General features: G+C 41.2%; 1 protein-coding gene across 1 annotated transcript; it reads left to right on the top strand.

Annotated features, from left to right (window-relative positions):
• The first annotated feature begins 403 nt into the window (after positions 1-403).
• LOC137258011 (b(0,+)-type amino acid transporter 1-like) lies at positions 404-27,649 on the top strand. The gene is made up of 15 exons (XM_067795545.1): positions 404-517; positions 2,957-3,157; positions 10,449-10,550; positions 10,863-11,105; positions 14,273-14,398; positions 14,931-15,030; positions 15,757-15,801; positions 15,927-16,050; positions 16,373-16,476; positions 19,033-19,129; positions 20,096-20,245; positions 21,184-21,352; positions 22,594-22,642; positions 23,472-23,594; positions 24,633-27,649. The coding sequence occupies exons 1-15, from the start codon at positions 502-504 to the stop codon at positions 25,198-25,200; spliced, it is 2,217 nt and encodes a 738-aa protein (XP_067651646.1). The 5' UTR covers positions 404-501; the 3' UTR covers positions 25,201-27,649.
• The last annotated feature ends 104 nt before the right edge of the window (positions 27,650-27,753 follow it).

Genomic DNA, 27,753 nt, shown 5'->3' on the forward strand with positions numbered 1-27,753 from the left:
TCCATAAGCGTTTATTTCAAGTTTTATCTAGCACTCAAAAACGTTTAAGGAGTACACTATGAAGGAATGTGTTACAACCCCCAAATCTAATAAAGCAGTGATAACAAACTGAGACTTAACCAGTAATGTGGCTTCCCCCCCTCACCTCCTCCAGACGGTATATCGGACACTGGTAACCCAAGAATTCACTCGCTGGTTCGGAAGAAGTGAACGCTGTTTTAACACATCCCTTGATTACATCTACAAAAAAGTTCGAGGAAACACCGGCAAGTGAGCATGCGCATGAACTTCACAACCAACCAGAGCACGACTACCAACACAACGGCGCGTGAGCACACGCGCAGATTTCACGAACCAACCAAATGAGGGGATATATTTGTTTCCCAGTGGAAAGACCCAAAAGGACATGTTTAGTGACAAGTGACACAGAAAGGTATGATAAATGATAAGGGACGATGAGATAAACGCCGAGCCTCTCTCTCACACGCCACATCCATTAACATGACCAGCTCTGGGGGTAAGTTTAAGATATGCTGTAGGCAGGTCTTGTGCGACCAGCGTCATGTAGAAAACGTATCTGATTAAATCATTTTTGTGGGTATACACCAGCCGAGTTTCTAATAAAATTATATTCACTTGACGTGACTCTTTGACCTCTTAGGTTCCATGTTATCTAAAGATATTTCTGACACAAACCTTGGTGGCGATTAGTTATTCGGCTCAGAGCATTTATACAGCACAGAGATGTAAATACCACGTCACGGTCGGATTTGCTTGTCCAGCAGCACTACTACACGATCTACTGGGCAGACGCCATGTACTGAAACGTAATAGATATAAACATTCAAAGCCAATGCAATAATTTCAGAGTGAGCACAGAAATTATGTCCCACTTACTTTATCTATCAGTTCATCAAAACAAACCAGCAGAAACCACCTGTTGTCTTCTCTACAACGATGTTATGTACTTTGTTAGACGTGTAAAGTGATATTAATTATTTTTTTTGTTTATTATGTTGTTCTTGTCTATCGTGTTTTAAAATTTTGTGAGTTTTATGCCATAAATTTGTTAAAACAATATATCATTCTGCCTGTTTTGGGGAAATGTCGTGAATATCATCACATGGAGACGTGTTTTCCACGCGATTATGTACGCATCGTGTGCTAAGCATTGTTGTACCAACTCAGCTACATATTGTTTTGTAAGCTATGTGTTCTGTACACTCATGGTATCTATCTTGTGCATCCATCCTGGCCTATGCATTTCATGTACTCCACCTTTATTTTCATTTTATCCACCCTGTTCCTCTGTATTGTCCTTTACACGTTGTTCTCAATGATCTTTGTTTTGTCACGTTTTTTCCATGTTCTATATATTTCCTGCTTCCAGTGCTCCATGTCTTGTCTCGTTGTTTTCATTGGCCTCTGTACTGTCCTGTTGTTCTCCATGTCCTCTGCATTGTCTCGTTCTCTGCACTGTCTCGTTGTTCCCCATGTCCTTGTTCCGTTATTCTCTATGGTCTTTGTATTGTTCCTTTGTTACTCATGTTCTCTGCATTCTCTTGTTCTCTGTACTGTCCCGTTGTTCTTTGGATTGTTCCGTTATTTTCACTGTTCTCTGTACTGTCCCGTTGTTCTTTGGATTGTTCCGTTATTCTCAGTGTTCTCTGTATTGTCCCGTTGTTCTCCATGAGTCCTGTATTATCCTTTCCTTATCTACGTTCTCTGCTTTATTCCGTTGTTCTACGTGGTCTTTGTATTATCCATTCGTTCTCCATGCTCTTTGTATCGTTCCATTGTTCTCTGTATTTTCTCGTTGTTTTATGTGTTCTTGATATTGTTCCGGTGTTCTCCGTATTTCCTCGTTGTTTTATGTGTTCTTGGTATTGTTCCGTTGTTCTCTGTATTTTCTCGTTGTTTTATGTGTTCTTGGTATTGTTCCGTTGTTCTCCGTATTTCCTCGTTGTTTTATGTGTTCTTGATATTGTTCCATTGTTCTCTGTATTTTCTCGTTGTTTTATGTGTTCTTGATATTGTTCTGTTGTTCTCCGTATTTTCTCGTTGTTTTATGTGTTCTTGGTGTTGTTCCGTTGTTTTCCGTATTTTCTTGCAGTTTTCCTTGTTCTACACATTCTCCCGTTTTCCTCGGTGTTCAATATATTGTCCCGTTGTTCTCCTTGTTCTATAGGGGCGGTAGACTAGAGATTAAAGCGTTGGCTCGTTGGACTGAAGACCCGGGTTCGAATCCCCACATGGGTACAATGTGTGAAACCCATTTGGGTGTCCCCCGCCATGATGCTGCTGGAATATTGCTAAAAGCGGCGTAAAACCAAACTTAGTCATTCAGTCTATGTTCTATACATTTTCCTGTTGTTCTCCATGTTCTATATGTTGTTCCGTTGTTCTCCATGTTTACCCATTATCCCTTTGTTCTCAATGTCCTGTGCATTATCCCTTTGTTCTCCATGTCCTGTGCATTATTCCTTTGTTCTTCATATCCTGTGCATTATCCCATTGTTCTCCATCTCCTGTGCAGTATCCCGCTGTTCTCTGTGTTCTATATACTGCCCTGTTGTTCTCTATGTTCTATGTATTATCCGCCCTTCGCTGTTTTCTGTATATTGTTCTGTTGTCTGTATGTTTATTATGTATCTCTGTGTAAAAGTTGTGTGTAAACATCATTTTTAAGGCCCCGGCTTTTATCATCTAAATGAGATCTATGGATACACAACTTCTTTTAATACAAATATGAGCGTCGTTTAGGTGTAGCTACTAAGACCGTTATCAAGCATGTAATCTTATATGAAATGATCAGATAGATATATACTTACTTCCGTGTGTGTATGTATTTCATGTGCTGTCAATGTTCATCTATTTGTCTCCTATAATTGACCTGAATGACATGTCATCCAATCATGACTCCTCCCATTCCTGTCAATACTGTTTTCTCATGCAGCCACCGTGAAACGTCGGGTGTCATGGCGAGAACCTAACCGCCTGACAGACGTGTGGGTGACGCCGGAGTCTGGGGATGACCCGGGCCAGAAGCACGTGGGGTTCACCGTAAAACCTAACCCCCCTGCTGACGGAGTGGGGAGTGACCTGAAAGAGATCGGTCTCATCTATGGTGGTTCTCTTATAGCACAGACACTCATAGGTAGGCGAGTACTATTACATAATATTATTTTGGTCAACAGCTACCTAAAGGGCGGTGCGGTAGCCTCGTGGTTAAAGCGTTCGCTCGTCGCGCCGACCAGGGTTCGATTCCTAGATGAAGTGCATTTCTGGTATCTCCTGCCATGATATTGATGGAATATTACCATAAGCGGCGTAAAGTCCAACATTCTCAGTCACTCACTCAATTCAGAGGTTTAAAGGCTTCCTCTTGTGACAAGAAACCGATCAGAGTAAACATCGTCATGAGCGAATTATATATTTTGAAGTTATATAATGTGTGATTTGTGTTCCTTGTTCATATGTCACCACAAACTTGTCACAAGGGGTAATTTAAATTTAATTAACTATGATTAAATTTGGAATGGGTTGGTTGCCCATTGTCTTGACCGTTGACGGGGATTTCAGTCAACGGTTTGGTGACGAGGGCTCAATTATAGTGCAGACTGTCGCTGTCAGTCGACTTTACACCCACCCACCCCTCCCCCCCCCAATACACACACACACACACACACACAGACATTTGCCAATGAGAGGGACGGGTTATTAATTGAGAACTTGACCTTTCCAAACAATAACATGCTTTTCGTATGTTTTCTGCAATTTGGATTTTCACTCCTTAGCCCAAACGTGGTGAGGATGTGAGTTCGATATACCACGAATGAACAGATATGAGGTAAAGTAATCACTGATGATGAATGTATTACCAGAAAACGTATCTTCCCTTAGGAGACACTATACCTTTTATTCTTACCTCAACACGTGTAAATATCACGCTCACTTTCCGTAGTATGGAGTGGTTTCACAATCATGGTCTTATCAATGGTCCGAGGTCGTGTTTATTGATAAAGGGGCTGGAGTTACGCGAGCTGGGTTGTGATAAGCGAACCCTCATATAATGTGACAGGGATTCCAGGTGATTTATTGTGTTTTCATTAATAGACCATACGTAATTGAGTGTACTAGACAAGCGTTCGTGACGCTATGTGACAGTGCCAATAGTACTGAAAGAGCGATTACCTGAATGCATGTGAGGTATTGTGTGTGTGTACATCTTTCAATACAAAGTCAAACCTATTAATGGATAAGAATAATACATCTTCAATAGGTACAAGACAAATATCAGATATATACTCAACCATATTGAAACCTGACACTTGTTAAATTGAATCCCTCAACGCATGTAGAGTGTATGTTGAATATTGATTTGTATTATACTACTATCATCCATGTAAAGATAAGGACAATGAAAAGTGAATCATTTTAACTGAAAGATAATTCATGCGAACTTCACTCTGATAAAATTTCTGGAACAGAAGTCAAAAAACGAGTGTGGTCATCTTTGAGGACAGTGACGAAAAAGTCAGGTCGTAAACCCGTGAACCAGTCGTAACAATTTAACCGGAATTCGTCGCCAGGTCGCTCACGTTCTTGCATGCTCGGGGTTGATTCATATGCTGTCGTATTCGTCCTCCCGTCTAAACCCAAATGTCTATCGGTCTGGGGAACGGGAGGATCTATGACTCAATACCGGCTTTACGTACGTGTGACGTTGGGCGTCAGACGTGCAATAAGTTGCGTAGGGTTGTCATTTTGAAATGTCAGACAAGGAACATATTGCTTTGTGAATGACTAAATGCCTGGGGTCAAGGTTTCGAAACGACAAGGTATGACTGTAAGATTTGCCTCGACGACAGTCTTTCAATATCGACCGTTGGAGTAATATGATCCCAAAAAGACGCATCAAATCAGCGATCTCCACGAAAAACACATTCATACCCGGCCATCAGCAATGCGCAATGTGAAGCGGGACTCGAACCAACCTGTTCCACTGTCCCTCATTAAATATATCATGTTTGCGGACCTATCGTAAACGTTGAATGCGGCCGGATGCATCGTGTGTATTGAAGCCTAGCGTGCTTGCCTGCGGTGCACAGTTCAACTCCTCATGGTCTGTTACGACACTCTGGGAAAATGTCTGCTGGTGGAAAAAGCAGTCATAAATATGTTACCATGATGACGAAACTTGCACGCCGTCGCTGGACCAAAGGTCCTTGGGTGATCTTAGGTGTCCGTGTGGTGCTTTCAGGAACGTCAGACTGTGAATAGCCTGACGACTAGAGCCCAGTGCTCGTGTAACCACTGCAACGGATCGTCCAACGTTAAGGCAACTCTTGATATGCTAAGACTGCTGGTTTGTGAGTCGTTGCAGAATGATTTGGTTTAACATGCAGGTTTTGCGGTTTTGACTATGCGACTCAGTTCATGTGTTCAAGTGTTTCTCATGACGTATGACCACATATGACAACGTCGATTGTTTTAAAACATCAAGTGCAAGTTATCCAACTTAGGAACGCCCTCTCCCCCTCAACGTTTGTTGACAGTTTGTTCCAACAGTCTACTCGTCATCGCCACGTGATGGGAGCATCATGAAAGTTTAGGGAATTATCCCATCAACATTATTATGGTCACTGTCAAGTTTTGTTAAGCATTTGGCGCATATCCAGTACCGACGATGTTTTTATTAAGTGGGTGTGGCTTCACCTTGCGTTGGGCAATATTGGAGTGACATCGAGGCCGGGTACATCTGAAATGGGATTCAGAAATTGTACCCGTTTGGGGAATCGAACCCGGGTGAGAGCGAACGCTTTAACGGTTACTCTGTTACTCTTCGCACCTTGAACAAACAATTACAGCTCTACTGAATATAGGTTCGATTTCCAACACAACAACAACAGACCCCTAATGCCTCTATCACATTACCCAGGCAGTTTGAAAATATAACCATATGGCTTGTAAGCATGAAATACCCTTTAAATGGGTAATGTCTTAACATAAAAGACGTCTAATCTTATACTGCATAACAATATTCGTACTTTTGAGTTCGCAAAGCCGGGTAAGTCCCGAGGTCAGCTGACGAGTATGTTTTTCCACGCATGCTGCAAATTAAAAAATAAACACGTTTGAAAACATGCACTGTCAATGTGGACGACTAGGGACTACATAGTGACAGTGGTAGAGACCGAGTCATCCCAGATATCGACACTACTGATGTTAACACGAGGAGCAAAGTTAAGCATTAAAATGCACGACAGAAGTTCAACTAACATTAAGCGGTATCCTTCAAAGACCTAGCAACCGACATGTAACACAGACTTCAGTCAAGGTCATCTAAACAGGTATGATGCCGGGTCAATACCCCGTCTAGCGTCACCTCCACGTGGCAAGGCAGGAGTTTCAGGATGCCGGGTCGATACCCCGTCTAGCGTCATCTCCACATGACAAGGGAGGAGTTTCAGGACAACTTAAGTACAAGAAGTAAAATGGGACGCGTTGGGTGCCAGCGTTATTTGTAAAGCAACCCCAAATGAACAATTTTGCTCTCCTTGTAATGCTGTACTTCAAACAATATTGCACATGTTGTTTGTTTCCTTACCTTAGTCCTAGAGGCGGAAAAAATATATATGCACATTACTGTAGAACCTAGAATCAGCACAAAAAATCCAGCTTTTTCAACGCAATAAACCAGATTTTGCAAGATAATAATGTCTCATTTTAAAGAACACGAAAAAGTGTACATATAACTGGTGTGAATGCAGTTTCATTCATAGTTTATTCACTCTACCAACGGATATGTACATATTTTTGTATCATTACTAAGATAGTCGTAAGCGCCATACATTAACATTAACTTTCGACTGTCTTAGCGCTAAGAGAATTTCGAAATTCTAGGCCCAGGCCACAAATCAGTTGACGCAAAGTTAAAAGTCCTTGGATGGGTGACCGTGTTTGGCAGCTTGACTCCTGAGAGTTTTTAGAACTTAGTCCTGCCCCATAATGAAGCACATGTGACTCATATGGTCTTACCTTAGGCAAGTGAGTTTGTTCACAACTGCCTCTGTTCACCCAGAAGAAAATGGGATACGCCATCTGACTGTTGACCTTCCAGCGCGTAATAGACAGCTTGGATTGACCGGGGTAATGATGTCCAGTAGAGCAGGCCCGTGTGTCGTGCAGTTCAGCGTTATATTACCACAAGACGTGGAACTGACGTAGTTGTCCAAGACATATCACCGGACAGATACGTACAGTGAAACTGTTCAACAGCCAGTATGCATTATCATTTGCAGCGAGGTGCATTCATTTGAATCAATCTTACTAGATATGCAAAATATGTCAACTTGTAAATAAATGGTATACAAATGTGAAACTATTTTTCGGAACAAGTGCAAATGTTAGTTCACCTGATGAAGGGGTCTCGAAAAGACCTTGAAACGCTGTGTTTGAAGAATTAAAAAGAAGTTTAATCCATAACAGATCTTGGTCAAGTGTAAATGTGGGTTAAAATTCAAGAAGGAAACGTTACTCTTAATGAAACGTTTCCGAACCCCGTGGCAACACAAAATGGAAAATGTGAAAATGCGAAACCTGCCCGCCAAGGACAAGGTAGCATTTCCATTCTGTTCATTTATTTTCAAAGGTACCTCGGTAGAGCAGTTCAAATACATTTTTCATTGCCAAACAGTATCCCGTGCCAGTTCTTCTGAAAATGTGAATCTATAGTGAAAAAAGCATGTGTGAAATGTGCATTAAAGACATAAAAGTTTCTTCTACCTACAAGATGATAACTTCTTTGAGTGGTATTCTAGAAGTTGGGAAGTACAATACAGAACATACGTTATGGTTAACACCTTCTCTTATCGTGAGTGCAAAGTTTCGATACAGATTCTCGTATTGCATTCACGTTTTGATGTACATGTAGCATGCCCACATCGTTCACTGCATGCAGCGTGGCTCCATCGTGCCTCCACTTGTAGCAGGAACGTTTTGATGTACATGTAGCATGCCCACATCGTTCACTGCATGCAGCGTGGCTCCATCGTGCCTCCACTTGTAGGAGGAACGTTTTGATGTACATGTAGCATGCCCACATCGTTCACTGCATGCAGCGTGGCTCCATCATGCCTCCACGTGTAGCAGGAACGTTTTGACGAGCACGTAACATGCCCACATCGTTCACTGCATGCAGCGTGGCTCCATCATGCCTCCACGTGTAGCAGGAACGTTTTGACGAGCACGTAACATGCCCACATCGTTCACTGCACACTGGAGTCTAGACTATGCTCACTGGTGGCTGCATGTAGATGTACGGCTCCCGCCAAGTGACGTCGTCGCCATGGACGGATGTTGTTGAACCCGGTGATACGTTTGTAACTTACAATCCAAACCTTATCACACAGTAAACAATTACACTGATATGTACATTATGTCAATTTACTTTTTGTATTCAGTATAAAGGCCAACGGCCTACATGTATGTAAAGAATGATACAAAAATCATTATAATGACAGATGGAAGCTACCCTGAAACTTTGAAACATTTTTATAACATTAATCTTATTACATATTAGAAGAGTTTTAACTTAAAGAAAATATAGATGTTTAATATGTTGACATTTTTGGAAATTACATTAAGTCATTGTCTTTTTTACATTATACTGACACCCCCATTCCACAGAGATTTCCGACTCATCGGTCACTCGTCGGAAGTAAAGATTTGATCCTATTTGACAACAACACACTATCCCTTTGAGCTCAGATGCATCGCATACACGTGCGTTGACCACAGGTGTCAAAAAAACCCCGATAGTCCAGAAGGAACACCAAGAAGAAATGTCTGTAATTTATGGTAGAGAACTGTAGAGACTGTAGAGTTCATCAGTTTCCTGACTGTTACGTGCTTGCCATCAAGTGCCACCACCACACATGGAAGATTCCAACATCTCTCGTTTTCTTCAGCAACTGCTTGTCATTCTTGTTCAAAGATGGGACACTGGGTCACTTCATCAACATACTCATCCATTATGGCTTGACAGACTTCGGGAATTAACATGGAAATGGTTTCTCGAGCAACACTGAAGCAGTACGACACTGATGGCTACCGATCACCAGCTAGGTGCTTTAGAGTGTAGGCTAAGTAGAGACCAGGTTCAAGTTTGCTTCTCCTGGCATTGGTATATATCACCCTTGGTGAGTCTTAGTGTGAATTTCCAAACATTTTGGCGTAACTCTCAACATATTGGAGGAATGCTGTTGTATCCTCTCTTCTCAGTTCATTCTTGAGTCCGGTGGCGTGCCCTGTAACAACATTCTAGCGTCTTCTTCTCAGGACCTAAAGGTTCATTGCATCTTGTGGCATGGTTTGTTGTTGACACATGAAAAGCCCACAGCTGCAGCGCTGCAAGAAAGTTGATCCATGAATAGTACTGTCAGGAGGCCCTACTTTTATATCCTACTGCCTATTTGGGCGACAACTGCGAACAACATTGGGTCAGGGTCCGATTACTCCACGAACAGTAACCGATTTGTCGGATTGGTGTCGGGAGAGTGTTGGAAGTATCAGATCGGTGTTACGTCACCCTCAAATTACAATCCGACCGCAATAGAATCAATCGGAGACGACCGATGAATCTGGCGTACAGACCACGGGCCGCTACCAGTCTTTCATCCGATTAACCCGACCAGTGTTTGATCTCTATCACGGAAGTTGATTACACGGAAAAAGAGGACTCCAAAACAAAAAAGGATCTCGGGTGAATTTTCATCGGAACTCATCCGAACCCTGAAATTTTCGCAAAACTGGAATCAGATGGGCTTCATGTGAGATTCCTATGGTCAGTGGAATGGAGCTATGAATGTTATACAAACACTCCAAAACCTTTGGGAAAGTTTAATTTTAACTCTTTATGATATCCAGTTATCTGTCTAATTCTGTTTTCACATAACGCATCATGACATATCTATGGATAAGATATCGGGAACGACAGAGGTGCACAACATCTTACCATAAATAACTAGTCTTGCTCCAAGGATGGTCTAAATGCTAAACCCATTCATAAATGTATAGTCATTCTACATTTTAAGAGGCAAGTCTTGAACTTAGGACGCCAGTCTGTTGTATATTTATTTTAGAAAAGAGGCAACTAACGGGATCGGGTGATCAGGCTCGCTCACTTCGTTGACATATGTCATTGGATCCTAATTGCTTAGATCGAGGCTGTTGCTGTTGATGACTGGATTGACTGGATTGTCTGCTGTTGATGACTGGATTGTCTGCTGTTGATGATTGGATTGTCTGGTTCAGACTTAGTTACAGACCGCTATGCGCAGCATTAAACAACAAGCACAGAAACAAGGAAAAAGTTATGTATAAACTGAATGCCGAAGTAACGACTACCATCGTCAGGATTTTGAACCATGATACTATCTTTTCAGGTCCTGGTATTTTCACCTCCCCCAAGGGTGTGGTGGCGGGGTCGGGGTCAATCGCCATGTCTCTGGTCATCTGGGCGGCGTGTGGCGTTTTCAGCACCATGGGTCAGTATAACACGCTCACATACAAGCAACGTGTCATGCAGAAAAGAAATCCCAGTCTAAATCTGATCAAAAACTTTCTGCCTAAAGCACATTTGGTCTGTCACGTGGAACGCAAAAGGTGTCTGCAGAAACCGGAAACGAATTATTCTTCGGATTCAAGTTTTGAATGTATCCTGTTAGTAGAAGTTAAAATCGTTGATACAATTAAATGAAATTAACAGAATCCCAAAACCTTTGAATAAAGTTAACAGGGACCTATCGGAGAGGATTTCAATACAGAGAGAATATCGACCATTTCCGCTACAATTCCAGCTGCTTTGTGTTTTACGGAACTTCGCGAGTCTGTCCGGAAAGAGGGCGTGGAGTATGCCTACATCTCGGAAGCGTTTGGGCCAATCACAGCCTTCGTCTACTGCTGGATGCGTATCGCAGCTGCAGAACCAGTCGGAACGGCCGTCTTCTGTGCCGCCTTCGCCGACTACACTGCTGACGCTATCTATGACGGTTGTGGTCCTCCTCAGACAATCCGAAAGTGTTTGGCAATTCTTGCACTTGGTAAGTTCAGACTAAAGTGAATGACCTATGCACCTTTGAAAATCAGGAAAACAACACCTAATTTATAAACCTAGAATTCCGTGAATCAAGAAAACAGCATTTCTTAATGAGTTATTAATATTTAGACATTATAATAATTTGCATTACAACATGTATGGAAATACTCAGTCCAGACGGTGAGAAACACATACCCACAACATAGTTGAAATCAAGTTGTAATGATAACATGTTACACCATCCTTTCAATTTTGACTGAATAGTGAGAATACTGGGCATTGCTACCTGTTGTGAGCGTATCTAGGATGCTACGGGTGGGAGGAAGGGTGTGGTGGATGGGTGGGGTGGGTGGGTGGAACTGGGATGGGGGAGGGGAAGGAACGGGTGACGACATCAGTCGTGGGTGTGAGCCAGGTCAAAGGGTTTATCGTCCTATAGCAGGTGAACACATTCTCACGGCATACCTTCACCAATGTTCCCATGAGGTTACGCACGGTGTGTTTATACCGGGAGATCTGGGACACACGAGCTCACCGCTCAGAGGTAACCATCGAGCGTATATTCTTAACGCTGCTTATTTTCTTAATAGGATTAGATTATCGTGCTTTTTAATCGTCATGGATTTCAAGAACTTTAAGCATTGAACACGTCAGAATTGTTTTTCTGGACTCACCAAAGTCCCAAAACCCTCCGCACTGTGGCCACTTTCTGAGAAGAGTTTTGACACACGTATGCAGTTGTTATCAATATATGCGATGGACGAAAAATAAAGGTTTTTTTCGAAAACACAATATTTAAACTGGCTTTATTCACTTTATTTACTCTAAATACCTGATTTCCCAATGTTTTGGACGTTGTAAATGAATGAAAGTATATATTACAAGTATCATGACACAAATTTCAACTCATTTTGACTTAAGTCGACTAAAAAAAATTAGAGCGATTTTTAAAAACTCGGCCCTGGGAGAATATTTATTATATTTGGAACTGTGTACTAAGGAGAAGCGAATTTCATCGGGGCATACATTTCCGGTCAGGATATAAACATATATGTTGACAAGGGGATTCATTACTCTTTTTGATAAGGGAAGATATCAAGCGAGTCTTAGGTAATCGGCACTTGCTGAAACTACTAGTTCAGTCCCCTACTAGTGGGACATGGTTCACAGTTCCATTTTTAAAAATACGAGTGAGGAATTGTGGTTATCATTTTGACATTACTGTTGCCGTTTTAAGGAAAATAGGCATCAAATTTACACCATAAACATGTCGCAAACCTCACCTACATATCGTGCTTTGTTATACGCGTGAACCAAAATTAACTATTAATGGCTGAGAATTAATGATTTGAATTGCTATTCGAAGAAGTATATTTGAAACACTGTAAAGGAAACAATAGATAATAATGCGTGTAATGAAATACTATATTTACATACACATACATTTTCCAAGTTTATTTCACGGATAAATACTTAGTTAATTGATGAAGATTGATGCCGAGTGATGTCCAAAGGCGACAGAAGTAACACGAGCTCTAACTACACCCTCGGGCAACAGAAAGTATACACTTGTAAAACAGACTTCAGGAAATGTTTATAGATGTTTATCAAAACTTTTCTAGACTGGAAACAGCAGCAGAAATTCGCCAAACCTCAGGTCCACCTATAATGTCATCAAAGGCTTTCTAAGCTGGAAAGATGACAAAAACACACAGTTAACCGAGTAAATGAGTGAGTTTAGTTTTGCGTCCCACTCAGCAATATTCCAGCTATATAGCGTCGGTTTGTAAATAATCGGATCTGGACCAGACAATCTAGTGATGAACAGCATGAAAATCAATCTGCGTAAGTGGGATACGATGACATCTGTCAACCCAATCAGCGAGTCTGACCACCCCAACCCATTACTAGCCTCTCACGAGAAGCATGTGTTAATGAAGACCTTCACGGTTCACAGTTACCAGACGTCTCTGAACTCATTCGGTATTCATCTATTATGACATTCATGCCGAGCTCGAGGTCAAAGGAGAGCTTGATCTGGAGAGATAGGTTTCCATGATTCAGTCCGGATAAACAAATCGCAACAAGTTTGAAACACGAAAGAAAGTAACCATCATAAGCATATAGATAACATTCGTTACAAGTAATGTTGTTTACACAATATCCTTGAGTATTCTGACCTATCATAATTCCTGTCAGGTTTGAAAACTATCGCAGAAGGAATGCGTCTGTTTGGTGACGTTGTCATGACGACCATAGACCCTACAGAACCCACCTGCCTGCTCGAGAGTTCCTTCACTACTCACACACTCAACAAAAAGCCCCATGTATAACGTTATTATCTTTTTACTTTGAATACCCAGACGAATGTGTCACTGATGACACGGACGTGAATGGCTGACCTACAGCGGGGCCTAGTTATCGTGATTAGTTGACTTAAAGATGCCTACCTACCGTATGAGACACATGGCTATGACGCATATATTGGATACAAATAAAGCGTTTCGTTGCATTGTTTGACTTGTCTGGTTGTATACTATCTTAATGACAATATGTGTTTATCTAAACTACTTCGTTCAAGATACTATCTCGCGTTTGTGCACGGTGTCACGTAGTGTTGACGACAAGGATGTGTCTAGAATCTGGTTCTGTCTGTGTCAAATTATTGTGTTGAACACATACTTCCAGTTTCAATCAACGTGTAGTTGGGTAGTTCTAGCGCCAAACAGCCTCCACGTAACAATGTCATGCATACTTCACAGTGACAATGGCCATGGTAGGGTGGGGTTCCACAGCGATTACAGCGTTCGCTCGCTACCCATAAGACCTGGGTTCAATTCCCTACATTGGTACTTTGTGTATTGACTGGTGTTCCCGGTCGTTGTATTGGTGGATTATTGCTAAAAGCGGTGTAAAACTAAAATAAACTCACTCATTCATATTGACACACATTTAGCTTTAGTATTACAACGACTTCAAGTGAAATTCAGTTACTTCTAGTTCCTTATAAAACTACTCAAACAATTACTTAAGGTGTCCTTCAGCAACTTGAGGTGTGAAACAAAACCGACCCCCGATATCATTCAGTCTGCCAAAGAGTTTGCATTTGGGGGTTCGATGTGGTAACCATACAGCGATACGTGCATAATTGTTTTCCTTTCCATTTCTCAGTTTCCCTGGCTCTGCTGAACGGATTCAGCAACAAGCTGGCATCTCAGGTGCAGGTTCTGGCGACCGTTGGGAAAGTGACGGCGTTGTCCGTTGTCATCATCCTCGGCATCATCAGACTCTTCCAAGGTAACAACACAGGAGAGACATGACATCAGCTCAGATAGGGAAGGGGCTGAGGGTCACTCTTACTATTCTCTGCTCTTAACCTTGGCACACATTACTGAAACCTAACAACGATTAAGCAGGGTGGGTCGGGTGGTGATAAATGTTTTATTAAGTGACTTTGTCTTTTGTTATAATTCCAATGAAGTCTTTTATCGCACTCAGTTCTCAGTTCATTTTACTCTAATGCAACATTCAGGGTAAAGACATAGTAAATATGCGGACCTCGCATACGAATTGTGACGACTGAATTCCAAGTACTAAGTTGATTGACTCAGTCCTCCTGATAGGTACAGTGTTGGAGAGTCTCCAGAGGTCTTGGTGGGTTCGACAAGGCAACGTCCTGAGAGAAGTCCCGTTCACTGTCAAGGCTACATTGTGACAACCCTGAACAACTGATGAGTTCAAGCCTGACTATGCCAGTATCAGTTGACCCCCACTTCGACACATTTGCATTTTAAATTATCAATCATGAAACATTAATCTTTTATTGAAGGTCATTACACGATCCTCCAGGAGGGTTTTGAGGGAACCACAGACAATCCAACATCAATAACCTTCGCCATATTCAATGGTCTCTGGGCCTACGGTGGCTGGTATGTTTTATTCTAATTATCTAACGACACTGTATGAAAAGTGCTGTTTGAGGCACACCGGGTGCGCTTCGTTTAAGCAATAAACAAAATCCTAACATTTCGGTTATGCTTTGCCATGCGTCAGAGAATGTTTGGGACTTCCATACCATCTTCCAGTTGTATGACACTTGCCTGCAAATAATCGTGTCTAGACCAGACAATCCAGAGAATGATATCATGTGCATTGATTTAACCATGTAGGAGCGGACCTGTTGTCGTCTCTTACGCACCAAATGTGCGAAACATCTAAAGAAAGATAACAATTCATTCTTTTCATTACATTTTATTCTATGAATACACAATAGCATTTAGAAAGTGTACAATATTATATGGACGTTGCGGTGGCTGGGCGAGTTACTCGGCTGTCTGTGTGTGCTGAGTATTAGGTGCCTGGCTAACAGATGGAGTAGGTTCGAATCCTGGATATGACTCTCCCCAACAAAAGTACTAGAATCTGTACTTTGCTGAGAATGTGTAATTGCAAACACAACATATCTCAAATGAGTTTTTTCTGTTATTTGAACCTGACCAAAGGTTGATCAAACAATATCAATATCTCGTCCTTGCATACATCCCCCATGCTACACATCTTTTTCTGCCCCCTACAATGCGGGATTTGTCCTATATTCTTTCCTATATACACGGTAGTTGGTTAATAGCGTCTTTGTTTATGTCCGATACTTTCAGGTCCAACGTAAACCACGTGACTAGAGGTGTGAAGAAACCACCAAGGTAGGTAACTCTGCAACCGCCCACTTAGGTCGCCGCCCACTAACCTGCTCTTCTTCTAACCCCGAACAGCCTTCAGAGGACGATAGAAACATAGCTTTAGATTAATGCCGAATGTTTTTCTTCAGAAATTTACCACGACTTGTGAAATTCGTCATACCACTGGTAATGGTAATCTACATGCTCGTGGTGACGTCATACTTCACGGTAATGACGAAACGCGAGATGCTCGCATCCGAGGCCATAGGCGTGGTAAGTGTGCCAGATAGCATTCAGGTCCTTTCGGGTAAATCCGAGAAATTACGACAGGTTCCCGGAAAGTGTCGGGATGTACCGAGATGAAGCGGTGGTGCCAGAACTTGGATGGAACGGTGGAAGATTGTGCTTAACTAACAATACTAACACAAACCCAGGGGTCAAGTGGGTTAAATAATAACTACACGAAACCAAACCAACATCACTGATTGAAAACGAATAAACTTGAAACTTTAAAAGACAGTACGTGAAAACATACGTTTTATATTTGATGTAATAATGTCCGATATTGATGATAGTTTTCCAATCTTGATTCCAGACATGGGGAGAGAGGATGCTCGGCAAGGCCTCTGCAGTTATACCCTTGGGGGTTGGGCTGACGGCGCTGGGCAGTGCTAACGGGACATTCCTCACAGCTGGAAGGTGGGGATATTTGTTCGGGTTTTTTTTGTTGTTTTACTCAACTCTCAGCAATATTCCAGATATATGTCGATTAATATCGAGTGAACCAAAAATCCAGTGGTCAACAGCATGAGCATCGTTATACGCAACTCGTACACGACAGTATGTGTCTACCAAGTCAGGGAGCCTGACCATCCGATCCCGTTAGTCATTAAACTAGTGTATGTACAATACGCCTCGTCAACATCATATGTGCAGTAAACAGCTGGATACTATCCCTTCTGTTCTCTGAGGTGGTAAAAGAATTTACCTTTAAAGATGTGAAATTTCATTTTACATAACGATTTACCATTTTACCATTTAAAGTTTATGTATTGCGCTCCAGATTTTTTCCAGAGTACAAATATAGAACGTCTTTCGTATTTTTGTGGAAATATTCATCGCTGATATTGTAATTTCAGGATGTCTTTAATCAGGGGACAATCTGAACTCTGTAAATTTGTGCGGTTCTTTTCTATTGCAACCAACGCAATGCTGACAAATAACAGACCACAACGTATGATTTGGTTGGTTTGTCGGTATGCTGCAGTCAGTTATATTCCAGCTATATGGCCGCGGTCTGTAAATCGAGCCTGGACCAGCCAATCCAGTCATCAACAGCATGATCAATTATCTATGCATTTGGGAACCACTGACATGTGTCAACCAAGTCTGTGAGTTTGACCACCAAACATGGATTGATGAAAAGCAATTCTATAGCTAAACTAACGATCCATCAAAATATAAAAGAAAATGCGATATTTGTGATTAAAGACTCTTGATATTACTTGCACTTTCCACCCGTAATCCCCCACATGAAAACAGATGGGTGGATCAATGAATCCTCACACCGACCCATGAATCCTCACAGGGGAGTCGATCATAGATAAAAGGACCAGCTCTGTCCGCTGTCCCCACAGGAGAGCAATCACAGTTTCGGAGACCACTTGGACCAGTACTCCCAACTGTTCCTGGGGTATACACTTTACCCTCATTGTAGAATAAAACAAGAATTGCAAGAGGCTCCTGTTTTTGTGATTTTGATTTAATTTTCATTAATCTTATGATGGAACCTGGCGATAGTCAAGCCCACTGTTTGTCCAAGGGTTCACTGCTACGGTCAGGATGAATGAAGACTAGATAATACTACTCAAGTTGTAATTTGACATGTAGGTCAGGAGTGTGACCTCACCAAGATATTGTTTAGTAGAGGGCGGTATTTGAATATTTGCTTAAGGTGCGTTTCATTCTATTATCCCCTAGTGGAGCACGAGTAGAGCTCATCAAACAAAGAAGATAGCGGACGGCTGCCTTCAAGCTAATTCTTTAGATGAATTTATCAAAACTGATAAAGTACACACCTTAAATTTATCACATTATGTCGTTGGCGCTCTAGAGCAACTGATGTCCTTGGGGGATAATGTATGGCTCCAATTATCTCCCCAGACAGGCTAGTCATATTTCTGATTGGGTCGACTTGGGCAGCTCTGACACATTTGATGAGTCCCTTTTTAAGCATCACACCCCAGGCATAAAATCATAAAGTTTCGTTCGGACGTCTCCAGTGATTGTTCAATTCAGTTTATATTTTAAAAAAAAATTACCAATCTAATGCACGCATTCTACACTTACGTAGTGGACCTGAGCTACATAAGATGTTATTCCGCTGCCAGTGCAGTACGTTATTTGAAAACAGGGGGTGAGTGAGTATTGTAATATTCCTGCAATATGAAGGTAGGGGACACAAGAAATGACCCAGTCGAACCCAGGTCGTATATAACACGTTATGTTTGGTATCACTTTTTCTCACAAAAGTACATTCGGGTTTTGCCCACTCTAAAACACCTAATCGCCAGCACAAAACTCAGCCATCTAACCCACTCAGCCACTACGTCTTCCACGTGTGTATTCACCGTGAGACTTTGCTCCAATACAATAGCATGGTTGTAATCCCTACATACTAAGATCCCGTGGTCGTGGGTTTGAATCCAAGATTCGCCATGCTTATGTCTGACAGTATTTTAAGTATATTATGAAATTGATTTACATCATGACAAATATACCATACAAAAGAAACTTATGTAAATCACATTACTTTATTACACTAAAATTGTAAGGCCGTCAAGTTGTTTTGTTCAACCGTTCCAAACCTAATGCGAGTCGCCAGGCTACGGGAGAAGTCTGTATTACATTAGGCTTTGTTAACATATGAAAATAAACCGCGCAGCTTGGCCCAACAAGAAAGACAAACTCAAAGAGAGGGGAGATAGGTTTCTTTCTACATAACCAGAGACTATATTGTCAGCCATAACACTCCAAAGGTACCATTTTCGCCGAGATATGATTGTTGAAGCATTATACTTCTTCCGGCCTAAAATACCACACAAATTCTAAATTTAATATTTGTATCACACACTTGAAACCCACAAGGCATGACCGTTTGTTAACCTCTTCATTTTCAGAAACAAATTCGAGTATCAGATAACTGTCGACGTGTTACCGTACTCGATACTTACTCAGTCATTTTACTCCATGCAGGCTCTCTGGAGTCGCTCTGAAGGACGGCAATATGCCGGAGTTCTCATCCTGGGTGCACGTTCGCAGCAAGACCAACATAATCACAGTCATCAGCAGGGTGAGTGGGGGTAGGGGGTGGGGATGTAGAGTAAGTCAAGTGCTGTTATTTCCTCAGTGCCATGACTGAAGTATCTTCAGGATCACCCCAGCATACACATATACACAGTGCCAGAGGGTTAGATCCCATTATATTTTCACAGTATGCTTCCATTAAGTCTCTGTTGGAAAAAACGTTTAATATGTAACTAGATCCCTTCTTTGTTTTAAACTTGTTTTATTCATTCAAGAAATAGGTTGGGCACATGTCCTTTCTGTATGCGAGTAGTGGAAGGAGTTTGGAGAAACAAAGACTTCTCTCATATCTTATATTTTTTTATAATATTTGTTTCTGTGTGTAGTGAAGATGGATGAAGTTTCCCACTAATGAAAAATGCATAACAAAATCACGAAGTAATGTACAATTATCTTAGCACATACGATGGAAGTACTTCCAAATCAGTAGCTATATTTATATTAAACACGTTACTGTGAGACTCAAGCAAATGGTGGAGCAGGTGCCCCGTTAGTCACGTGACTACAACTTTAGTGATTTAATTGTATTCTGGTCCCCAATGCCTGAATAAATACGTGTGTCTGATACCTGTTGACATGGAGAAGTATGTCATTAAATACGTGGTCTTTTTACGTTATGTATATAAGGTGACCGAAAATTGTTAATATCATTAATTAGTCATCGTTGAACATCACAAATTCATCACAAAGTGAGGCGTTTATACTTGGATTTGCAGACTCTAACAAACAGTGAAGATATCAAGTGTCTGAGGAAAGATTACACTGTCCTGCGCTATCGGGGCATTCATCACAAACACTTGCAAGGACAAGTCAAGTGTTCTGTACAAACTCGGGAACACGTGGCACCTGTCCAAATAAAGCATGTCAGTAGGCATTATTGCTGTCTCTGTGAAGTAGCCACTTCATGTGACTAAGAGTAGCATTACCTGAGATGACGTCGTGCATGTTGTAGGCGTTGATCGCTATTGTGATGCTGTTGTTCGGCACGCTGGACGTCTTGGTCCGCTTCTTCGTCTTCACGGTCTGGCTATTTCACGGTCTTGCAATCCTGGCTCTCCTGGTCCTCAGGGTAAAGAACAAAGAGAAAGCAAGGCCATATAAGGTTAGCTACAGCATATACGTATATCACAATGTATATACACCGACTATCAACAATGTAAATTGATGATAAACAATATTGTAAACCAAAAGTCACTGTGTTCTGTAATCTGATTGGTTGAAAAACATGATCAAATGGTATTAGATTCCCGGAAACTGCAAGACTATTCACTGCGTATTTACACGTAAACAATTGTTTTGTTGTGTCATCAACAGTGGTGACGTCATTCAAATCATATTGTGACGTAAAGTTAGAATGACGTCACAAATGAGCAACTCCAGATGCTACCATGGGAACCAGCTGAAACGGCCAGCTGATGACACTTTACTGCTGTACTCATACTCGATGTAAACGAGTGCAGACAGTAAAACCCCTTTGGTTTACGTTTTTGTTTACAATGTCGATAAACATCATGTGTTGGCCAATTTCCGGGTGTTATTGAGTATTTGAAGCACGGAAATATTTCATTTGAAACCTCCGGCTGACGCCGTCGGTTCCATATGCATTCCCGTGCTTCAAATACTCAATAACACCCGGAAATTGGCCAACACATGATGTTTATCTCCTAAGTGTTATCATCCTGGTATGTCTCAGGTCTACCATGTCCCTTGTTGACTACTCTTAATATGGCGATGTAGTAAGGCTAGAATATTGTCAAATGTGACGTAAAACAGCATTCACTTAGAAAAGTCACAACGATGTAGGTGGAGCAGTTTGCTTCCCTTGGTATACCTGATTCCTGTGATTTAGATTCAAGTCCCATATACTGATAACGATTCTTGGTTGTCAGCACTTTGCCCTTGGTCGTGGTTGTACGCAATACGTTTACACTGGCCGTATTTCAGGAATTCCTGCAACGTGAAGCCGCCACACTGTGATGGAACTGAAACACTGATTTTATCGGGTATAATGTGCTCACTGTTACATCATCAACTTTGCAGGTAAACATCGCTATCCCCATCGTCGTTGTCGCCATCATCGCCTGCTTCACCATTGCGCCGTTCCTGGAGGCACCCAAGACAGAATTCATTTTGTCCCTGGCTCTCGTTGTCTTCTCGCTGCTTCTCTACATACCAAAGAAGTTCCTTAAAATTCACGGTCCATTCTCTGGTGAGCTCCGTCAATATCTGTATATATTTTGGTATATGAATGCAAACGTGATCTCATGAATGTCTGTCATTAATAAGCAGTCATGCTTCGTACAAAAGGTTGAGGTAGATAAATCATGGGACAAATCATAACCTGCTAGTTCCTCACAGACAGCTTGGGTTATCTGGGTAATAATGAGCATGCACAAGTGTGTGGAAAAGGTGGGATAAAAATGGCCATTATTATCATATAGTGACTGCGTGTGGCTTTAAGCCGCTTTTAGCAATATTCCAGCGATATGACGGCGCGGCACACCAGAAATGTGTTTCACACATTGCACCCATGTGGGGAATCGAAGTCGAGTCTTTGGTGTATAACGAGCGAACGCTTTAACCACTAGGCTACAGCACTGCACCATTAGTGTACAGAGTAGAGTACTTGTTTCAAAGAAATGCATAATCAGAAGAAATCTCTGCCACAAGGAGTTGTAAGATTGTGACTTCATAGATCATTGTCAAGGACAAGGAACCTAGAACACAAATAGCATCACGCAAGGTCCCTTCGTAGATAGAGCATGCTTAATTGTACCAAATAAGTTGTCAGTTATTGAAACCAAAAGTTGGAGATGGTTGAAGAGGATGCAAAACCTAAGAGTCATCTTAGACATAACGATTCTTGGATTCAAACCCACATGCTAAGGGGGAGACTGCTAGGCCATCACATGCACCCTTTGTAGAACGGTAACATGCAGGGAAACAATCACAAAAAATGTATTCTGTGATATTTTACTGACCGTATGTGGTACGTAAGTCCCCAAACTTTCAAAGGCATCTTACCTCAGCCATCCATTTTAAACACAGAGTATTTGAGGTTTTAAATTATGACTAAATTTACCTGCCATCGTCAACGGCTGACGGGATGGTGCGAGTCCAGCTATGGTCCATGCAGGTAGCAAATGTACTGTAAGTAAACATGGCCCCTAGTTGGTGATCTACCTTCAGTTCCTCTCGATCTATAGCCCGATTTTATATTGTGTTGTTTTCAAATGATTTAACATTTTACAGTATCACTGAACTCAAACTAGTTTTAATTAATGTCTGATAATTTAGTCGTCATATTTTCCTTCTCTGACAGTTTTTTAAAAGTAAAGTTATATTAAATTTTATTCATAGTCTTTAGACCTTTTGTCACGACATGACTAAAATATTGCCAATGTGACGTAAAATTCTACCTCACTCACTGACTGACATATTTGTTTCCAGAGAAATTCCAGATATACCTTCAGCTATTCCTAAGGATCGCTCCTCGACGGTGAGTTTCTCCAGTTTCTCAAGCATACACTTTGAATGACACTTTCTCTATTAGTGGCGTTGTTGTTCAGTGCTATGTTCAGCATATTCCCGTTGTGTGGCGGGATCTGTATATAGCCTATCATGGATCAGACAATCTAGTGTCTGACACCATAACCCTCGATTGACGCAGCTGGATTGCTTAAATGTGCATCAACAACGGCCGCACACTCCTTTCAGATCGCTACTCGGGCATAACTTGCAGCATATTGACGTGTATTACATGATTACGCATATGCATACTTTGCAGTTATGTAGCAATCAATCATAAACCCGGTAAAGTGTTTAAAATATCTGGCATTACAATCTATTGCAAATAATTCAAATAACCCTGGTCCAGAGACATTCCACCGTACAGATACGTATACACATACATGCATGCATGCATCCAACATCCATCCATCCATCCATCCATCCATCCATAAATCCATCCATCCATCCATCCATACATACATACATACATACATACATACATACATACATACATACATACATACATACATACATACATACATACATACATACATACATACATACTTTGAATCACACTTTCATATTCCTCAGCATAGTTAATAGTGATTAAGTATTGCAGTTGTTCAATGAACACAAGTCAATTGAAATAACCTCGGCCTCACCGTACAGGTGAAAGGACAACTGTAAGAATGTGTAATAAACGCTGCCTGTCACATATATTTTAATGCTATTGGATTGTTAAACCTATCACATGGTTCATCCTTGTCATACAGAACAATGTGCTTTAAAGAACTGATATGTGTTGTGTCGTTTTTCAGAGCACTGAAACGAATGTCAATAGCGCGACGGAAGTCGATAGTGAGAAGAGCGTCACTAGCCCTGGCTAGACGTCACTCTATGCTGAGAGTTGAGGAAGATTCGATGCTCCGGAGGAGGACAAGGTAGGTAGCGAGTGGATGTGTTTTACGCCTCTAAGTATTTAAGTTATATTACGGTGTCTCAGCGTTATGAATGAAGAAACAACGTGCACACAAACGAGAGCGGGTTTGGTGCTTTCCTCAAACCAAGGGTGGGTCTGCTCTTTGAACTAGAGGAACCCCAGAAATGGCTTCCAATTCCTGTATTCCAAACTGTTCCTCGGCACAACGCCTCACATACCTCTCATTTAAATGTACAACAGTGTCAGATGGTTTAACTCATTAGCTTATGAAATACCAACACCAATGTGTCGAAGTTGAATTGACCTAGGCAAATACTACGAGCTATTCGAGTCTGGACAGTGCTTTGGGAGCTTACTTCAAGACAACTGTATGATTGACTGTGAGTTCCGACTGAGATTATCAAGTAAGAGGTATATACACTTTCGTCTTATAACTTCCCAAGCAACGATATCTTGCTTCCTTTATTAAACCCACCATATTCAGCAACCACCACTAAACGATGGATCCGAGAGAACATACAACACTAAACGATGGATCCGAGAGAACATACAACACTAAACGATGGATCCGAGAGAACATACAACACTAAACGATGGATCCGAGAGAACATACAACACTAAACGATGGATCCGAGAGAACATACAGCACTAAACGGTAGTCTATGATAAGCGTTTGGTCTCAAGTTACTTTGATCGTACTTCAACCTTAGTGCAATGTTATATAGTGGGACTTACCGTTAGTCTTTGTAAAAGGTGTTCCGTGAAAGGCGCCTCACCTCTATTCCTATCGAAGAATAAATAATGTATCAAGAACATGAACTCTATTGAATGTGCATTAGTGATATGTAATGTAACACCGCATTGTCTAAATATCAAACGCAGGTTTGTACAACCCTATTGCGATCATTGTTCTGAAATTGTCGCGTTATGCTTTATTTGTATAACGGCACTGTATGCGCTTTTCAAAGAACGTGTAGTAATATGCGTTTATATACTCTATACGTATGAATGTATTATTTATTGTTTCTTTATTGTCCAGTTTGAGTGTCAGACGTGCCTCTGCACCAACCATCACCAAACCAGCAGGAATCATTCGTCGGAGCCATACCTTCAGTGAGGCCCAGAGACCTCTCAGTATGATCGTAGAAACATCGCCACGGGAAGCCATGCCCCCAAGGGAAACCACGCCCCCAGACTCTGGACTCAGCTCCGACCAGGAGACCGTGGAAGACAGATTCAACTTTAACGTAGATGTAGAACCACAGAAGGACGTCACCGAAGGTTCCGTTGGCAGTGGCAGCAAAGCGTCAAGCGAGGACGTTGAATACGTTGATCCGTTCGCAGATCTGGATCCTGTTGTGCTCAACGAGCTGTTTTCTCTGCGATCCCGTTCCAGCGCAAGCAGTGACAGTTCCTCGTCACTGGACATGAACGAGACAGCCTCCATGACCGACGACGACCTCGACGGCTCCAGCTCCACCACCAGCACAGACGACAACCTAGATTCAGAGCTGGACGCCGAGTTGTTTGCGGAGTTGGACTCTTATCTTGTTTATCATGATACGTTACCGGGTGACGTTCCTTACATGCAGGTGACCAAGTTGTAATGACACGTCTAGTATTGTATAGCGTGGAAAATCAGCAAGGTTTGGGTCACTGGGGTCGTTCGGCTTTTGAAGGCCAGGTCAGAAGATGGGTATAAAATCACATCCGCAAGCACTGCATGGCAAATGTACTGAATTCTACCTGCTAATGAATGTAGTGACAGGCATCTTTGAGATCACTTCAGTCCAAGAAACACTAAATACCGAGTCATTATATTGGTACCACTCCATGTGTCATTTGATCATTATGTTTCACTGTAAGCGATTTCCTGTCAAGGAGTACAACCTGATATTACTTATTCATTTCGTCAAAATGAATTTGGACAATATCTAAATCATTGCTGAATCTCAACGAAGTAGCCAAAATACAAGATTTGTATTACAACTTCTCAGTATTTCACACAAACCCGACGAAGACAATTTGCCAAGAGGAAAAATCAAAACGTTCTATAGGTGAAATTTTAAGCATTACGTTAGTCTGTTGCCAATTTGCATTGTTAAGAAACTTACACACTATTTCATTCAACGTCATAGGTTGTAGTTTAATAGATATAGATATGTAATTTATTTCTTTGTTACCCGCGTGGTATAGCTTGTGTGTATTCCCGCTTGTGTGTATTCCCCCTCTGATTGGCCTAAAATGCTAAAAGGACAGCGGGATAGAAACACAGCTTACATTGACGTAACATGCTATACATCTTCCACGCAACATAGGTAACGTAGCTTATACTATTGTTACCTGTGTTATATTGTCCATATAACCTCGGTAACATAGCTAACGTTGTTGTAATCAGTCGTATAATGTCCATATAACCTTGGGAACATAGGTTACATTGTTGTTACCAGTTGAATATTGCCCATATAACTTGGTAACAGAGCTTACATTATTGTTACCAATTACCATGGCTTACATTGTGCATTGGCATAAGTCAGTATGTTGTAAAGTGCCATTTTTAAGGAAAACAAGAGTCAGCGTAATGCCAAGTAACTAAATTATTTACCTACATAGCATGAATTACGACGATATTATGTTTGTAAGTGCAGTCTTTTTACCAAATGTATTTACATGTATAGCACTATTAGTATGGCTTTCCTGTTTTTTTTTGGGGTGACACAATGCTAGGTATATAGCATCAGTAATGCCGCGTTGTCTTGCTGCGTACACTGCACTGAATCGGTTTCAAGTTATAATGTACGGCCAGCTGACAAGATATAGCGTGTATGTAGCTTAACATTGTAACACGGCCAACATACTCTTTTGTAGGGTCAGGTAACAAGGCGTAATGTCTCTATATAGCATGTATGTAGCTTAACATTAACACGTCCCTACATACTTTATGTACGGCAAGGTGACCCAATGATATGGATTTGTGTATTCAGAGAGCAGCTCATTGCGTGTATATATGTTGACACCTGGAAAACACTCACGAACGTTGTTGATTGTGTTGTTATATTGTTTCTGTTGAGCGTTATCCAAAATGGCATTCAAGACTGTGTTAAGCAAGGAACCCTCTCAGATACAGGTGATTGTTTTGTCTGCAGAAAAAATACAAAATTCTCTTAATGGTCTTGTATGACAAGACTCGAGGCACGTTTATACTGGAATTCTATGCTACGATAAACAGTTACAACGGATCGACGGCACTTAATTCACTTTTTATAAAAAAAACAACAACAAAAACCAAAGCAACATAATGCGGTATTCTAAAATCTAAAATCTTTTTTTTCGTAGACTTATTCCTGGCATTTGGGGTAGAGTCTCCAAAATCAAATCTTTGTTTCTATATACGAGTTGGAATCCACATATTCGCGGGATAATTTCTTGAATAGAGTAATTTGATCCCGTAATTGGGCTACTGCATATTTGAATAATGAAAACAAACTTTCATTAATATCGCATAATATGAATTTTCTTTAGTAATCAGGTGTCACAATTGCATTAAAGATCGTTTTACTAATCTTTGATTAAGCTGTGGTTGACGTTAATGTTATTTTGTTGTTTAAATTGTTATTTCTGATATGCACTATGATTTATGAATCTGTGATAGACGTTACCATTGCTCATTGCCATCTGGTTCGGGAAGTACGAATCAGCTACGTTCTAAACCGAAGATATTCTGATGTCGCTGTCAATAGTTTATTATACCCTACAGCAAAATATATACTTACGTTTGTTTTTACAGTTTCGACACTGGTCTCGCTGATAGTACTGAATTTTCGCTTACCTTGTAGTTTCATACCCCAATATGGGAGAATTGGGTAAATTTATTGAGACAAATCTTTCATTTTGGTTTTCGATAACATTGAAAATATCAGAGAACAGAATAAATGAGTGAATTTCTAGTGACAACTTATAGCACACTGATACCGTGCACTTGTTAATCAAAGGTCCTCAACAAATGTTTTGAGGCAAACCAAGCGAGATACGACCTGTAATAAACTGGTGATGTTATAGTGTGGTTTGGTTGTTTGTCTGCCACAGATTTCTTTGGTCATGGGAACAAGGCGTCCGACTTACTATCAGGAGGTCCGTGGCTGGAATTCCCGCACCGGAGG

This window comes from Haliotis asinina, chromosome 12, assembly GCF_037392515.1.
Source record: "Haliotis asinina isolate JCU_RB_2024 chromosome 12, JCU_Hal_asi_v2, whole genome shotgun sequence".
NCBI classification, from domain to species: domain Eukaryota; kingdom Metazoa; phylum Mollusca; class Gastropoda; order Lepetellida; family Haliotidae; genus Haliotis; species Haliotis asinina.

What these genes read in the sequence shown, in the direction of transcription:
- LOC137258011 (XM_067795545.1), top strand. An exon ending in ACATTCCTCACAGCTGGAAG is followed by an intron (nt 16,477 to 19,032) that starts GTGGGGATATTT and finishes TACTCCATGCAG; the next exon opens with GCTCTCTGGAGTCGCTCTGA. An exon ending in CTAAGGATCGCTCCTCGACG is followed by an intron (nt 22,643 to 23,471) that starts GTGAGTTTCTCC and finishes GTCGTTTTTCAG; the next exon opens with AGCACTGAAACGAATGTCAA.